This window comes from Phoxinus phoxinus (genome assembly GCF_949152265.1).
Source record: "Phoxinus phoxinus genome assembly, chromosome: 17".
Taxonomy (NCBI): Eukaryota; Metazoa; Chordata; class Actinopteri; order Cypriniformes; family Leuciscidae; genus Phoxinus; species Phoxinus phoxinus.
Genome location: NC_136892.1, coordinates 28,311,224 through 28,328,513, shown reverse-complemented (window position 1 = coordinate 28,328,513; position 17,290 = coordinate 28,311,224). Strand labels below are relative to the sequence as shown.

The 17,290-nt window shown below is 38.5% G+C and overlaps 1 protein-coding gene across 2 annotated transcripts in view; it reads left to right on the top strand.

The window, feature by feature from the left end:
* The first annotated feature begins 1,773 nt into the window (after positions 1 to 1,773).
* The window catches only part of col5a1 (procollagen, type V, alpha 1), a 102,946-nt gene continuing 87,429 nt past the window's right edge, over positions 1,774 to 17,290 (top strand). For both annotated transcript variants that reach the window (XM_079586878.1, XM_079586877.1), the window contains exon 1: positions 1,774 to 2,137. In XM_079586878.1, the coding sequence (XP_079443004.1) occupies positions 2,035 to 2,137 (103 nt within the window). In that variant the 5' untranslated portion in view covers positions 1,774 to 2,034. The remainder of the gene's footprint in view (positions 2,138 to 17,290) is intronic.

The following is a 17,290-nucleotide window of genomic DNA, read 5'->3' as shown; positions in this document are numbered from 1 at the left end:
TGTCTGCCCCCCGCTGGCTCAGGGACACCCTGCACAAAAGAAGCTGCATTCTTCACATTCCCTCCGAGGAGAGCTCCCGTAACCTGAGGTGGAGTGAGACATCAGTCCGTACAACCTGTGTAACCTGGAGCTCTGCGAGCCTGGTATTCCCGGGGAGACGTCATTCTGTACGGTAAACCTCAGCTGAACTACATGATGTCACCTCTGGCACATGCGCCTTAACTCGACATGAAATCAAATCGGACCCTATTCACTTTCTTAATAACATTCCATGATTCAAAACTGCACATTATTCCAAAGAAAGAAAATGTTAGCCTTCGCCAGTGCCATCGAGAGAGGCTCAATCGGTCATCACTTGCTCCTCCTCTAAAATGACTTTCCTTTTCAACGAATCCATCTTACATTTTTTCATCTTTTAAACACTTCGCTTCATTGTTTTCATGATGCAATCGGTTCCTAAAGGACAAAATTAATTCCCTTGTACACTTCCAAATTCCCACACTTCAAATGAATTTTCCCATATTCTCAAACTTCTTTTTCTTCTCTATATTTCTCCTCTTCTCTAGCTTGATTCCCAATCTGTAGTTGTGTAATAAACCTGGAATTGTATATTACTAATTTCATTGGCCTGACAAATTTCTTTATTCCCCTTTTCTAAGTCACTTTGGATAAAAGCATCTGCTAAATGCATAAATGTAACTGCAATAAGTCATATTACGGAAGTGAAATTAGTTGCAAATTGCATTTCACGTTGACTTAATAAACACAAGCTAAAAATTTATTTTCCACATCTTACTCACATGAGAATGCAACTGAGTGTATTGTGCTGTACCTCTTTGATTTATATTTATGCATTAAACAAACTAATTGATTGATTTGTAAGGGAAGTATGTCTTGTTTTACATGTAACCCGAACAGGATTCCCTTCCCCTCGATACATTCGGACCCGTGTCAAAAGGTCATCGGCCTTGTGGCCTTGTGTGCTCCAGCTGTCGCATGCGTCAGGAGGTCCTGAATCCTTTCAGCCTTAAAATAGTTTGCAAACTTTAATTTTAGGAACGACTTGAAATAACCCTTGGCTCCCAATGTGCACAGCACCGTTCCTATGCTAGAATAGTTCACAGAAGGTAGGACAAAGCAAGTTTATTTATGTATTTGATACAGTGGTGATTAAAAGTATGTACATTGGTCCATTATAAGATTAGAGCGAGGATTCTGATTGGTATCTAATTGGTGTTCTGATTGATAATGTCCAGTCAGATTGTCATTATTTCAAATAAACCATTCCGCATGACACAAAATTAATTTTAAATGATATGTTTTCATTTCAATATGTATTTTTACAGCCTTTATGATACTAGACGAATGAAGAACTCTTTCTTTTTACATTATTTAGGATATTAATTTAACAAGAGCCATCCTTAAACTGGATAATTACCCTCAAATGTTTTCTGTTGCTACACCCATCAAATTAGAAGAGTGAAAAAATACTAAAAGACAGTCTGCAGTCATTGCAATGGACTAAAAACTTTCAGACAAAAAGAGAGAGAGAGAGAGAGAGAGAGAGAGAGAGAGAGAGAGAGAGAGAGAGAGAGAGAGAGAGAGAGAGAGAGAGAGAGAGAGTAAATGAAGTCCCACATTGTAAACTTTCCGCCTACCCATAGTAATGACCAATCAGAAACCGAGCATTTTTTGTACTGCTCTCCGATTGGCTGCTCGCCGCGTGACTGACAGTCTGTGTGAATGAAGTTTTTTCCCACTTTGGCTCCGCGAAGTTTCAGTGACGGGGGCATCACTGCAGCGCACTGAGGGGAAGGAAAGAACAGAAGGGAAAAGAAGGGAGAGAGGTGCCCCATCCATCCATCTATCCATCCTCTGAATTTTCCTGCAGGACTTTATTAACGTATGGCTGCATGAGAGGCTTTGAGCTCTCGCGCTTTCTCTCTCCGGGACTGTTGGGTTACTGTCCTGATATCAAGCAGTTGTCATAATAATATCATCAAACTCTACGCGTCAGGACGGACGCAGGTGGTCATGGATACACCTATCAGATGGAAAGTAAAGCGGAGGTTTAAGGAGGTGCGACTGTCGGTACTCCTAGTATTCCTGATGTTTGTCACCTCACGAGTCAGCGCAGGTAAGCGGCGAATCAGCTGTTCCCAAACTGTTACTTTGTGCCGCGGGCCGCGCTCACCCGGGGCTGCGGTTCTGTTGCGCGAGCGCATTCCACGGTCAGTCCGCCGTCCCGGGACTGGAATGACCGGAGGAGGGGATGGGGGGGCCCTAGAGTGAGATTTTCGCGTCCGGAGTTCAGTGGCTGTGACTTTTGTTTTGCACTTTTTTTTGTGCGTCAGCATTAGAGCAGCAACGAATAACGGATCGAGGGAAGTTTTCCCGTGCAAGGCAACAGATGCGTGAGGAAATCGTGATGCACCGTCTTATTGTGGCATCAAACCCCTTTACTCTGCAACACTCAACAATTCTTATGCAAATTAGCAAACAAAGACCTCATAGTAGAAATCTGGATTCCAGGATTCCATGCGCGTGAATAGTTTCTTCAGTGGTCCTTTTTTTTTTTTTTTTTGCATTTCGCATTTTAAATTCTTCACTTCAGAATATTGGTTTCTGGAATCTGTAAAGCAGCATACTGTAGATGGCATAGCTTTCAAGAAACTTACACTCTCCTACACTCTTAAAAATAAACATTCCAGTAGGAATCAAAGTCACAGGAGAAACTTCTGAAGTTCTGCTTTAGAAAACCATTTGTGTGATGCTTCAAAACCAATACACCGATCGACCTAAACCCCATGCAGTGTTTTGATTTCTTTGCCGAATCTCAGAGACTTCACAGAACCATTGAAGAAGCTTTAATCTTTAGGGGAGTACACATCAGGACCCCTTTTGGTATCAGACCATATAACCTAGAATGGTCTTTGTAGACTTTTTGGAAGATGTTCCAGATGCTTTTTAGGGGATCTGGCAGAAAGAAGTTTTCCTCCAGCAGGCGCGCTAACTGCAGAACGTAATTGGAAAAATATGCAGGATGAGAAACACACCAGGAGAGAGAGAGAGCGACAGAGAGTTTATGTTTTTCCATAGGCTCATAAAGAACGAACCCATAACTCTGGCTCTCCTTTTGTATGGCGAAAGACAGATGAAAATAATAGATAAATGTAAATAAACGCGTCTGTCTTGGTTCCTGGTGGATGGTTTGTAATGAAGAACATCAGTGGGTCAGGGTGGAGTCGCTGCGTGTCTTCTCTAGTAGATCAGAGATGCTCGAGGTGAAGCTCGCAATTATCTTGTAAACCACTTATAGAAGGAATTACTCAGCAGGCTATGTAGAACAGTTATTGTAGAGATATTTATATGCATTTATCAAGTCACATGCATTTAGAAATGATCAGCAATATGCCATTTGTTAAAAATCGAGAGATTATTCGTTGTTTAATCAATATTTCCCATGCAATATGCATGAACATGTTTCTTTTTTAGCATATAAAAAGCCAACTTTCAATGGTTAGATCAGTTTTAGTGTTATAAAGCTCTGTATATCACACCGATAGTTTACTAGTTGTGAACGCGGATCTGTGGTTTGTACAGTAATGACGGAGCCAAAGCAGACAGGATATGATCTCTCATTCTCATCCTCCTGGTTTCTCCAGCCTGTCCCAGGGAGTACCCCTCTCTCTCTCTCTCTTTCTCCAGGCTTGAGGGAGGGCGAGAAAAAGGGGGAGGGATTGAGAGAGCGGGGTTGGAAATTCTGCTCTGCATGTGTGATTAGATTCGTGTCTGGTCATGGCCACTTGGCTGCTCATTATACTGATGGAATCATTGAGCGGTTTTAATTATAACAAGAACATATTGGTTCGAGGAACTCCTCAAGAACATGCTTACATGCTTAAATCAAGATTCCAATTAGAACCTAAAACAGTTTCATAGTTTGACTTTAGCTTTTTTTTTTACTTTTTATTCTCCAGTTCTTTAGAAAACCGTCATACTGGTGCCTTAAAGGAGAACTCTGGTCAATTTTAACATTGAGCTCAATTTTTAGTAAATTTGGAGTGCTGTCAATACAGAGAACAACGACAAAAATCGGTGTTGCCTACACTGTGTTATCCTCTTTTTAAAATTTGCACCCTATTGACTTGAATGGGGCATGTTTTAAACCTGCTTTTAGCCTCTTAACATCCTTAATGTTTCATTACAAGTGCCCAGCCATGTTGAGTGATTCCTTCAGAGTGAACACGAGTGAATCTGACTGCAGTAGATGTGAAAGACATGAATAAAAATGATGTTATATCAGCCAGCGCACATACCTGTATTTAGTTCCTGTTTTCGGTCGAAGTCCAAAGTAGTCGATTGTCGAGTTCACGCGCGTGATCTAAGTAACTAAACCTATGCGCTTCAACTCGACAATCGACTACTTTGGACTTCGACCGAAAACAGGAACTAAATACAGGTATGTGCGCTGGCTGATATAACATCATTTTTATGAACACAAAGGATCTGAACATCATTTCTGCTGAACACAAAGGAAGATATTTTGAAAAATGTCAATAACCAGACAGTTACCAGGTCCCATTGACTTCCATAGTAGGAAAAAAAAAAAAATATGGAAGTCAATGGGACCTGGTAACTGTTTTGTTACTGACATTTTTCAAAACATCTTCCTTTGTGTTCAGCAGAAGAAAGAAATTCATACAGGTTTGAAACAACTTGAGGGTGAGTATGACAGAATTTTCATTTTAAAGTGAACTATCCCTTTAAAGAACGCATTATGCAAAACACCAATCTGAAGAACCAGGAAACACAGAGAGCGTTTTAATCTTCAAAGAACTATATAGCAACTTGAGAACCCTATCAAGGTTTCCACAGTCATGGAAAACCTGAGGAACTAGGAATTTTATAGCCCCGCAACAATTTATAAATCAAAATAGTGTTTGAACAAAATTAGTTTAGCTCTGACATATTTCAGAGAACTTTGTAAACGTAATGTAATCATGCAATTTATTGGTCAAAAGGTGTGTAAACCAGTTTACACAGTCAAAAATTATTCTTTGCTGTACTTGAGGACCATTCATTTCCATTTTTAAGAGTGTATCCAAAGTGTTGAGCAAAACTTGTCCTCTTTGCCTGCACGAGTCAAGGCTGAATTAATTAGTGATTCATTGACTTGACTCTATTAGAGACATCTGTGTCACAGAGCGTCTGCTACAAAGATGCTCATTAGTGTCAAATTGGATTGAAATGCATTCGTTTTTTGGTTTCATTCGCAATCTAGAATGCTTTAGAAGGCTAAATTCAACTGCGATCCCTATGTAGTGTATACTATAGACTTCATCACTGTATGCTTCCAATTTCTTAGTGTACACGTGTAGCGGGGTAATGCAGGAAAGATGGTGGATTTGATCCGCAGCCAGACTCACAAGTTTTCAAGGATGCACTGTGAAGCTGAGTCAACACTCGCTGCCTCCGCGGCGGTGATGTCATGCAGTGGGCGGGGCTAATCAAATCTGCTGGTATAGAATGACGTGCTGTCATAAAGTTTATGGTGGGACTGGCAGTGCATCGTGGGATACAGGGGATACTTACGTCAGAGCAGACAGAAGCTTGTAAAGGCAAAAATGGCCAACGGTGATGCTGCGGCACTTCCTGTGCAGGGCTATTCAGCTTTATTACTCACACTAGAGCTGTTTTATGAGATTTTTACGAACACTCTCGGCGGACCGGCGGCTCATTCAGCCTGTTGGGTGTGTTTCACTTTTGAGAGTACACGAATGCCTTTAAAAAATGGCATGTTGTAACGAACGATTGTTTATTGCCCACGTGTGTTGTTTCTGGTTTTGGTTACTCTTGTTGTTGTGTTCTGGAGACCCTTAAAGTCTTCAGAGGAGAAACTCTGGAATGTTTAGAGCCAAAATTTCACACCCTTGGAGCCTTTCAAAAATGTTTCTGGTGTAATGAATACAAGCTGTCCATTTCAGCTGTCTTCATTCAGCGATTGATTTAGTAAGAATCATAGAAAGGAACGTCACGACTCGTGAAGAAATCAAATTCGTGTTGCCTTTGGCTCTGTTGGTCCCATTAACAGAACAAGTTGTGTCTTCCTCTGGCTATTAAAAGGTACCTGTCCAGTTCCAACAGGAAAAGGATGAAGGGTTTCCCTTCAGATCAAACTCCCAGAATTCCTTCTTTTTTTTTTTTTGCATACAAACTATCATGTGCGGTATGTAAGATCAAAATGAGTATGTTCCAAATCATAGTATGTTGAAAATGTGATGTTAAAAGTGCCTGGATGAATGGCATACTATTTAAGATGGATTTTCTAAGTATGCATCAGTCTCATACTCTCCATATTAAATAGGATGCAAGATTAAGAGTAAACACCCTAAAGCATGCAGGGAATAGTATGTCAATAGTGACTGAATGTCAATGTGTGCAAGTATGCATCTGTTGACATATCATCAATCTTACATAGCCTGCAATATTAAGATTAATGCTTATCAAATCGTAGTATGTCAAAATTGACTGGATTGCATATAGTATTTACAATACATTTTTGAAGTATGTTTCTGTGTCAAAAACTATCTATCTTATATAGCATGCTAGGTTAAGATTAGTGCATCTAAAAAAAGAATTATATTGAAGGTGCATGGATTGTATACTTTATTTTAAGTATGCATCTTTATGCATATTATACGTCACATAGTATGCAATATATAGATTAGTTTGTGCTTTTTACACTCTCAATCTTGTATAGTAGTATTCAAGATTAGGATTAAATTCATAGTATGTCAAAAGTGACTGGATGGCATAGTATTGACGATATCATTTTGAAGTATGAATCTGTTCACACACTATTTATCCTACATAGCTTGCAATATTAAGATAAGTGCATCTCAAAATAGTATGCCAAATATGACTGGATTTCAGTATTTATGTATTTTTGAAGTAGCTATGTTCCTGTCTCAAATGCTGTCTATCTTATATAGCATACTATTAGTGCATCTCAAAAAATAGTATTTTGAAGGTGCATGGATGGTGTACTATTTACAGAGGGGTTTTTGAAGTATGCTTCTGTTTTATTAAGATAAGGTAAAGATAAGCATGTCCCAAATCATAGACAATAGGATGTCAAAGGTGTCCAGATAGCGTACTACACCTGATGGAATTTTAAATTATGCATATTTTCACAAACTATAAATCTTATATAGTAAAATAAAGTCTTAGTAGTTTATGCTGACAATCAGGTACCCAGATGACATACTACATCCAGTTTGAAGCATATGTTTGCTTTTTGGACTAAATGTCACAACCACACAAGATATGATTTGTATCAATACATAATTGTATGACTTGTAGTATAGTATATAGTATATCTGTAGTATGTAGTATATATGTCTGCAATGCTGGCTTGCTTCATACTTAAAAGCACAAACTTTTACTTTGCGAGCACAGTATGAACTTTTCAAGGTTAGTATGAGTATGCAAATTGATAGTAGAAGTATGTGAATAGATGGTAGTCCAGTAGTTACCATGTCAGCAGTCATGATTTTGTGTATTACGTAAGACCAGACCAGCTCCCGGCCCTGTACTTGGCTTCACTGTCTAGGAGGTCCAGCTCTGGGATCTCAGGACAGAAATGTTGTACGTTTTGTACTGTATTAGACAGTGCTGTTTTTGTGGCCAAAAGTTTTTTTCCTCCTCTCGGTTTGTGTGGTTTGGGCTTTATAGCGTGTGTTTTAGAGTTGCATTGTTTTATGATTGAAAGTGTTTCAAGTCTCCCTTCAATCTAAAGCCACATTTGGGAGGGTGACAGTTGGTGAAACCTTCAATGTCTCAGTTCACACACTATAAAAACATTGCCTCTTTCAGACATGAGGACCAAACCTCTGTCTGTTGGGTTCACATATAAAATACAAATTCTCATGGATCATTATTTTGAACTAGTGTTTTATATATATATATATATATATATATATATATATATATATATATATATATATATATATATATATATATATATATATATATATATATATCAGACATACTGAAGATGAGATAGCAAATTAGTTTTTTTAATATTCAAGTGAATTACAATATAATATATGTATTTAATGTAAATATAAATAGAATAGATTAGTTGAATTTGAACTTAAAGGAGAACTCCGGTGCAAAATGAACCTTTGGTCTAATTACACATTGATACCTAGTCAACCGTTATCTGAGATTTGTTTTCATGATTATCGAATGTAAATAGTTTTATCTCTAAAAACAGTTTAGCCTATAACGCTAGTATAACGCTAGTATATGGGGCATTGAGTAATGACAAATAAAAATCGCTTGTTAAGACCACTAACAAGGCTCAAAATAGCCCCACACTAACACGGTAGCATAATGAGGGTCCCTACATGCAAACCGAAGCATTGAGAACTGTGTAAGTGTCCAGACAGTTTAATAAGAAGATATTTTATACATACAGTCAACTTCACGTATACAAGCAGAAGCTATCTTTGAAAAACAGACTCTATCAATCGATCTACGAACCACCGATCCAAATGCGCTGGACCATATGAGATTCTACACAGTTCAGCGCATTTGGATCGGCGGTTCGTAGATCGACTGATAGAGTCTGTTTTTCAAAGATGGATTCTGCTTGTATACGTGAAGTTGACTGTATGTATAAAATATCTTCTTATTAAACTGTCTGGACACTGTCAAAGTTCTCAATGCTTCGGTTTGCATGTAGGGACCCTCATTATGTTACCGTGTTAGTGTGGTGCTATTTTGAGCCTTGTTAGTGGTATTAACAAGCGATTTTTATTTGTCATTACTCAATGCCCCATATACTAGCGTTATACTAGCGTTATAGGCTAAACTGTTTTTAGAGATAAAACTATTTACATTCGATAATCATGAAAACAAATCTCAGATAACGGTTGACTAGGTAACAATGTGTAATTAGACCAAAGGTTCATTTTGCACCGGAGTTCTCCTTTAATTGAACAATAATGATTAACAGCGGTATTAAAAAATATTTATTTCACTTGAGTGATGACTCAAAAGAATCATTGAATCGTTTTCTGAATCAGTTCACTGAATCAAATGGTCTGAACTGCTAAAATGAATCTTCTAGTGAGAAAGGAGGTTGAGAAGCGTTCAGGACTGTGTTTCAGAGAGAAAGGACCAGAGTAAGAAAGGAGAAAGTGAAAAAAAACAAGTGATTGAGGGGAGAAAGGAAGGTGAGTTATAGTAGTTAAAGACAGCAGACCTACAGGAGATGAGGTCACCGGGTCAGAGGTTAAAGGTGGCATACTGTGGGTGGTGCTCTTCAGATTATGACCACCCCAGAGGTTTACAGTGCCCCATCCTGAGAGACAACGTCTGGAAAACACATCACTTTGAGTGGGATCCATTTCACACTGTTTTGATTTGAGGAAAAGACTTAAAACGGTTTGTCAATTTTATACTTAAAGTATGTCAAAGTTGGTGAATTGTTAATGTGCTTGTTAAATCAAGCATATATCTATTATTATTGCTCATATACACTACCGTTCAAATGTTTGAGGTTGGTATGAATTTTTTATTCATTTGAAAGAAGTATCTAAATCCTCACAAACGCTGCATTTATGTGATAATTAAATGGTTGAAAAAATTCTATAGAGTTTGAAGGACAATATCTATAGACCAGAATATCATAGATAGAGACTTAGTGGGCTCTTTTGACTTGGCAACAACCTAGTAGAAAGCACCCAGAACACCTTCTCAGAACACCTTAGCAACTACATAGCAACTCCCTTGCGAACACCCCAGAAACCTCCCAAAACACCTAAGCAACTGCATAGCAACTCCCTAGCAACCACATGTCAACATTCTCACTGCATAGCAACTCCCTAGCAGCCACATAGAACACCATAGACACCCAATAGCAACATTCTTAAACTAATTGTTTAAGAATGTTGCGAATGTGACAATTAGCTTAACATTCTTAAGCTAATTGTCAATCATATTTGACGATAGTGGTCCTGACAGATTAGCAACTCCCTAGCAACACCCTAGGAACCCTATAGGAACATTCTTAAACCTCCCAGAACACATTCGCAACGGCATAGTGACCCCATAGCTACCACATAGAACACCATAAAACCCCCCTAGCAACATTATCACTGCATAGCAACTATTGAACATTGTTAAAACACCTTAGCAACTGCATAGCAACTCCCTTGCAACCATATAGAACATCCCAGAAACCTCTCAAAACACCTCAGCAACTGCATAGCAACTCCTAGCAACCACATGTCAACATTCTCACTGCATAGCAACTCCCTAGCAGCCACATAGAACACCATAGAAACCCAATAGCAACATTCTTAAACCTAAAACCTTCTTAAACCTTCTAAAACCTCCTAACTGTATGTTAATATCAATCATATTTGACGATAGTGGTCCTGACAGAATAGCAACTCCCTAGCAACACCCTAGGAACCCTATAGCAACATTCTTAAACCTCCTAGAACACATTCGCAACTGCAAAAAAAAACCATAGCAACATTCTCACTGCACTAGCAACTATTGAACATTGTTAGAACATCTTAACAACTGCAAATCAAGTCCATAGCAACCATATATATTCTCACTGCATAGCAACTCCCTAGCAACCACATAGAACACCACTGAAACCCCATAGCAACATTCTAAAACCTCTCAGAGCATCTTTGTAACTGCATAGTGACTCCATAGCAAACACAGAACACCATAGAAAGCCCAAATCAACATTCTTAAACCACTCAGAACAACTTAGCAACCTTATAGTGGAGAGTTCTGCATCTTTAGAAAGTGAATCTAGCTGCATCAGTATAGTGGGAGGCAGAGGTTTTAGTCTTTCGGATTACACCTGGTCTTGATACAGCCTGCCACCCCAGCTGCACACACACACACACACACACACACACACACACACACACACACACACACACACACACACACACACACACACACACACACACACACACACACACACACACACACACACACACACACACACACACACACACACACACACACACACACACCATGCATGCGCGTGTGTGTGTTCAGATCTCTGGTTCCCAGAGTTTGAAAGTTGAAGTTTTCGAGTATTGTATTTCTGTCTGCTCTGTTCTGTATGAATGGACTCTTTCACAGAGCTTTTAAACGGACGCCATGTTTGGACTTTGCTGAGGCTTTGTTGTGATTAATTGGGGGGGGTCAGTGTGTGTGTGTGTGTGTGTGTGTGTGTGTGTGTGTCTGGCTTCTCTAGAGTTCTAAGCACCCCTACGACGGCCTGAGGTTCCCTTGGGCTGTCATGAAGCTCACACATGTGCGCACACTTCCTCTGAAATAACATTCCCTACATACCTGCGCTCGAGCTGCTAACTCGGTGTCAGCATGACTAGAGCACCCCAGAGCATCATGGGGTATGTGTGTTTTTGGATCAAAAATCCATAGATGGACCAGCATAGATGGTTTTCTTTTATTACTTGGCATTTAGGATTGGAGAAACCAGAGCGAGTGAGAGCGAGAGTTTGTGTTCTCACATCTGGAAGCTATAGCCGTCATTGTGCTGTCTGCTGATCCCAGAGAAAAAGAAGGAAAAAAGAGGGGGGAAAAAAGGAAAAATGCCTTCCAGATGTTTTCTCCCCTCCCCTTGCAGTGGAACAGCAGAGGAATAAAATACTGTTTCATTAAGACAGAAGAAAACACATGGTCCTCGCAGTGAGGAAACGAGTGCGATTGTCGGGACTGAGGTTTGCAAAACGTGCTTCGAATTCACACTAGTCACAAAACGGTTCGTTTGTCTACATATTCTGCGCTTTAAGCAGTTATGCCCATGCAGACCTACTGACTGACCCTTTTTTTTGTAGATTTATGCATTTATATCTGTTTATTTGTGTGTTTATGCATGTCTGGGGTGATTGTGTGAGATTGCAGAGATTTTTTGAAAGAGAGGATGAGATGTGCCAATCTTTTTTCCCCAAAGTATCTTCTTTTGTTCTTACAAAAAAAAAAACCTCATGTTCCATTTCATTAAAAAAAAATCCCCCAGTAGAACTATAAAAACATCCTTAATAATATAAAATATTTTACATATATGTTAAATATGTTAAATGTATATAGTTTATAATATAATATAATATAATATAATATAATATAATATAATATAATTTTTCTAATTATTTGCACTGTTGACAATCTTTTTCTTGTATTAATCGTAAATCTCTTTTAATTTTCTTAAGATTTATACTTAAATTTGTCAGTGGGGCAAGAAAAATACACTTAATTTATATATATATATATATATATATATATATATATATATATATATATATATATATATAAATTAAGTGTATTTTTACAATTATAAATAAATTAAGCTAATCTGTGTAGGACATTATGATGATATTCAGAGAATATATATATATATATATATATATATATATATATATATATTCTCTGAATATCATCATAATGTCCTACACAGATTAGCTTCTGAACTAAATTAATGATGTTAAGATATGTTGGAAAAATATATATATATATATCATTTGAAAATATGTTCACAAATAGGTGTTTATAACAGAATCAAACAGGCTCAGAACGGGAGCATTTTCTGACACAGTTTTCCATGTTTCATTTTTAAATGTATATACAGTACATAACATATTGATAGTGTGTCATCGAGTTGCATTTGCATTTGCAAAGTTAAACTGATCAGGTTTGTTGCATCGTCATCAGATTCTGTCTCTCATCTCACCTCAAATCGTGACTTCCTGTCATTTTTGTCTCTGTAAACTTCTGCCATTGAGTATGATTGATGTGTTTTGCTTGTGTGTGTGTGTGTGTGTGTGTGTGTGTGTGTGTGTGTGTGGGGACCTCTGTTGTGGCAATTAAGAGCCCTCATATCTCACATGCCACATTCATGACCCTGAAACAGGGAATTATGGGATTTCCCGGGGTTTATGACCAACACACATGCTCCCTCTTGCTTTTTATGTGAGTGACTGCAGATCTATCTTTCCATCTCATGGAAAGAAGAGACTTTTTGTGTGACAAACAGATGAAAAACGTTCATTCATATGCCTCAGAAATGCCACAGATGTTCACATCACTACACAACACCAGATGCCTGGATCCCTCGTCCAAAAAGTGACCCACACATTTTTTAGTTTTCTCACTAAAATGTACCAAATACTAGTAACTGTACTATTGTTATTGCAAGATAAGGGATCTCTTGCAAACAGGGTATCAGAATATGTTTGTTGTTTTGTATATTTTCATATGCCAGTAGTCACAAATACCAGTTTACCACAATTGTAGAAACAATAACTGTAGTAATTATGGTATTTTAAAGGAAACTATGACTACCATGGTAAATGTTTGTACGGGTCAGTACACACGAGGTTTCAAAGCTTCTTTGAGTTTTCATACGGTTTTCATTATCCTGTGGATGAGGAATCACTTGAGGGCAGCAGTTGGTCCTGTAATGCTTCATTTGAGCAGTATGCTAAAGGTTACGTGCTTGAGTCTCTCACGTCTCTCTGTGTGTGTGTGTGTGTGTGTGTGTGTGTGTGTGTGTGTGTGTGTGTGTTTTTTTACCAAGCTTTACTATAATGTGCATCTCCATCAATCATACACTTCCCTGTGTGTGTACAGCACATAGCCTATTATTTATGGACCAATGAGGTGGTCCATAAATCTTATTTTATTTTACTTATTTTATTTTTACTTCCTGCAGTTGATCATCATGTGTATTTTCTTTTCTTTACTTTTTCTTTTCTTTTTTACATCCTTGAGGTGATTAATCATATTTATTTTATTTCACATCCTAGAGGTGACCATTACATTAATTTTAATTTTTTATTTATTTTAATTTTATTTTATCTATGATCTCATTGGCTGTGTTCTTGTAACTTAGTACAACATTTTGACTTACAGTGAGGACAGTGTGATGATGTCTCGCACGTTGTGCACACACTGTAACATGCAAGAGTACTACAGCGAGTGAGATTTGTTCTGTTCAACATGAAGGTCCAGAATGCAGTTCAATGACATCAGCAGCTCCTTTTTGACCCTGCACACCTGGAATATGCTCATGCTATTGAACAGTTCTGTGAATACTTGCAGGCTACCGATATGTGGAGTCGGTAATGAGTGATTAATATTGTTCAGTGGGTTATTCATGAAATGTTTAGGGAACCCTGCAGGTCCAGACACGCGAGAAGAACTTTAGGATTCTGGAGTGGTGTGCGGAAAGCTGACATTCCTTCCACTGGCCTCATACTGAGAATATAAAATACTCTCCCTCTCTCTCTCTCTCTCTCTCTCTCTCTCTCTCTCTCTCTCTCTCTCTCTCTCTCTCTCTCTCTCTCTCTCTCTCTCTCTCTCTCTCCTCTCTCTCTCTCCCCCCCCCCCCCCCCCTCTCTCTCTCTCTCTATCTCTCTCTCTCTCTCTCTCTCTCTCCTCTCTCTCCTCTCTCTCTCTCTCTCTCTCTCTCTCTCTCTCTCTCTCCCCCCCCCTCTCTCTCTCTCTCTCTGTCTGTCTCTCTGCAGTAGCAGTATCACATTATGAACTGGCCACAAAAACCACAGAAACGTTCAACTTTCTCCAGAAAGAATTAAACACACACACACTTCACTCATGCTTCAGCGCAGGACAGAGAGGCTTTTGTTCCAGAGTTGTAATAATCTGGCGATACTATATGTACAATAGTGTGTTGTGTCATGTGACTAGAGTCATTTTAATGAAACTGTGATGAGCTGTGCAATTTTATTAGAGTTAAATGAAAAATTACAATACCATGGTACTGCCTTGTTTTTTGTACAAGGTAACAAATCATTTTTGGGTATTTTTTTCTATATTACCCTGTTTTTTGTGCATGATACCATGGTAGTTCTGGCTTTTACATGCACCCTGATTATACCATGCGTTTGGGCATTTACATGGACATTTTTTGTACATGGTACCATGTAATACTGTTTTTGTATGTACCATGATAATGCCATGCATTTTTGGCATTTACCATGATAATCCTACACTTTTTTGTACATGTACCATGATAGTACTGTATTTTTATGCTTGGTACCATGGTAATACTGCTCTTTTATATTTACAATAGCAATACCATGCTTTTTGGACATTTACCATGATAATAGCATTTACTGAGACGTTCCCCTGGCAATACCTTGTAATTTGTACATGGTACCACGTTAATTCCCTGTTTTTATTTATTCATTTTTATACATGTACCGTGATTATACCATGATTTATTTGGACGTTTACCATGATAATACCATATATTTGTACTTTGGCCTTGAAATACCTTGTTTTTGTTCACAGTACCATATTTTTTTTAACGTTTTAACCATGATTTTTTGGATATTTACCATGATAATGCCATATATTTACTGTTTGTTTTGAAATATATTATGTTAATACCATGTTTTTAAACATAAAGGTATTTTTATATCATGTAGCATAGTATATATATAAAAAAACATGGTACATGACATGATTTAAATCAAAACACCGTAGTATTTCCATCTGATACTGTCATTGTATCATGGAGGTTGATTTGTCAGGGTTGTGCTGGAGTTTTGTTCTGCTTTGATCTTAGCATGGGACTCGTTTTTATGGAGTTGAGTTTGAATGTTCTTTGATGCTTTTAACGTGTGTCTCTTTTGTAATAAATGTGTGTTTGATTTCACGGGATGGGATGTATGCCGCTCTCTTCTGAGTGTGCAGTTGTTCCTGCGTGTGCTGATGGAACTGGATGCATTTGTACATGAATCGTGTGTGTGATTGAGTTGTGGTACAGCAGCAGATGAGTCATCGTTTCCAGTGTCTAATAATGCACATGCTGAACACCAGCCAGCGATTCAGTCAGTGAACGTGAGCCATTTAACATGGAAAAACTTTACACGCTCTTGCTGAAAGAGAAGCTTTTTTTAAACTTTATTAGACAATCAAAAACGATGAAAAAGTGTTGTGAAATGTTAAATGGTTTTTGCTGAATCAGTCAGTCGTTGATTGCTGCTCTAGTTAGTGGAAACCAGTGAACACCACACAGTCTAGACCAAACACCAAACCATACATACCATTATAGTGCATTTCAAACAGCCCACAGAGAGAGAGAGGAGAGAGAGAGAGACAGGAGAAAAAAATATATAATGGTTTACTAGGAACTTAAGCCACGTAAGAAGCCTCAAAGCACCTGGTCGGAATACCTGCAATTTTACCCGTTAGCCCTATGAACCCTGCCCTCCCTCTCATTACAACCTCTGTCCAGGTCAAAGGTCAGTTGGCGGACAGTGACCTCCTGCATGCGGCAGAAGTGAGGTCGTAATATAGATGGCCATCACCATCCGTGCACCCACAGGGCACTCCTCCCGCTTGATGGCTGCTATTGGTTGAGGAGCTGTCAATCACTCAGATTGACCTATCATTAAACTGTCAGCACCGGCCTCCTAAAACCCTCAGTGCATCTTAGCGACAGGATAGCAATACACTCGAGTTGGGGTCCCATATTACGCACTATACACTTATACACTGTGTACTCATCCATATAGTGTATGAACTTCATAAGGTTATTTTGTCATTGAACATGGGAGTCTGAAGCCCCTCCCCCTCTGCTGCGTAATTAAAGCTGCGATAGTTAATGCATGAAGTGTCCAACATACATTTTTTTCAGTAAAATGCATGAATGTTTCATTGTTACATATTCATGTCTTTAGCGACCCGGATCTATATCTAACACGGATTGAATCTGTCGGGATAATATCTAACTCTCCTGGTATTAGAGTGACAATTACAGAAGAATCAAATAAAGCATATTTTGTTAACTTTTGGAGCTTGGAAGGGTTTAGTTACAGCAGATGTTTTATTCTGTCATCACTGTCCTCGTCAGAACTCATTTCCCAGTACATTCAGTACACTCATATTCGTGACCTCAAACATATTCTCAAACTAACATCTTCAAAATCAATATTTTGATCACTGACAGCTTTTTCCACCAGATCCAGCATCAAGTGACAGTAATATTTGATTGCGTTCAGTACTTGCTCTGCAGTAAAACGCTGAGCCATTCCAAGTTTTGCTGATGATACTTCCTATTCTTTTTGTTTCTGCCTGCGATAACTAGGAGTGAAAAGTCGCTTCATCATTGTGTATCAGACATTGACACTTTGTGGAGTGCAATTATTCAGTCATCAAAGATTCCATTATTGTTGTGCAGAAAAAAATATACTTACAC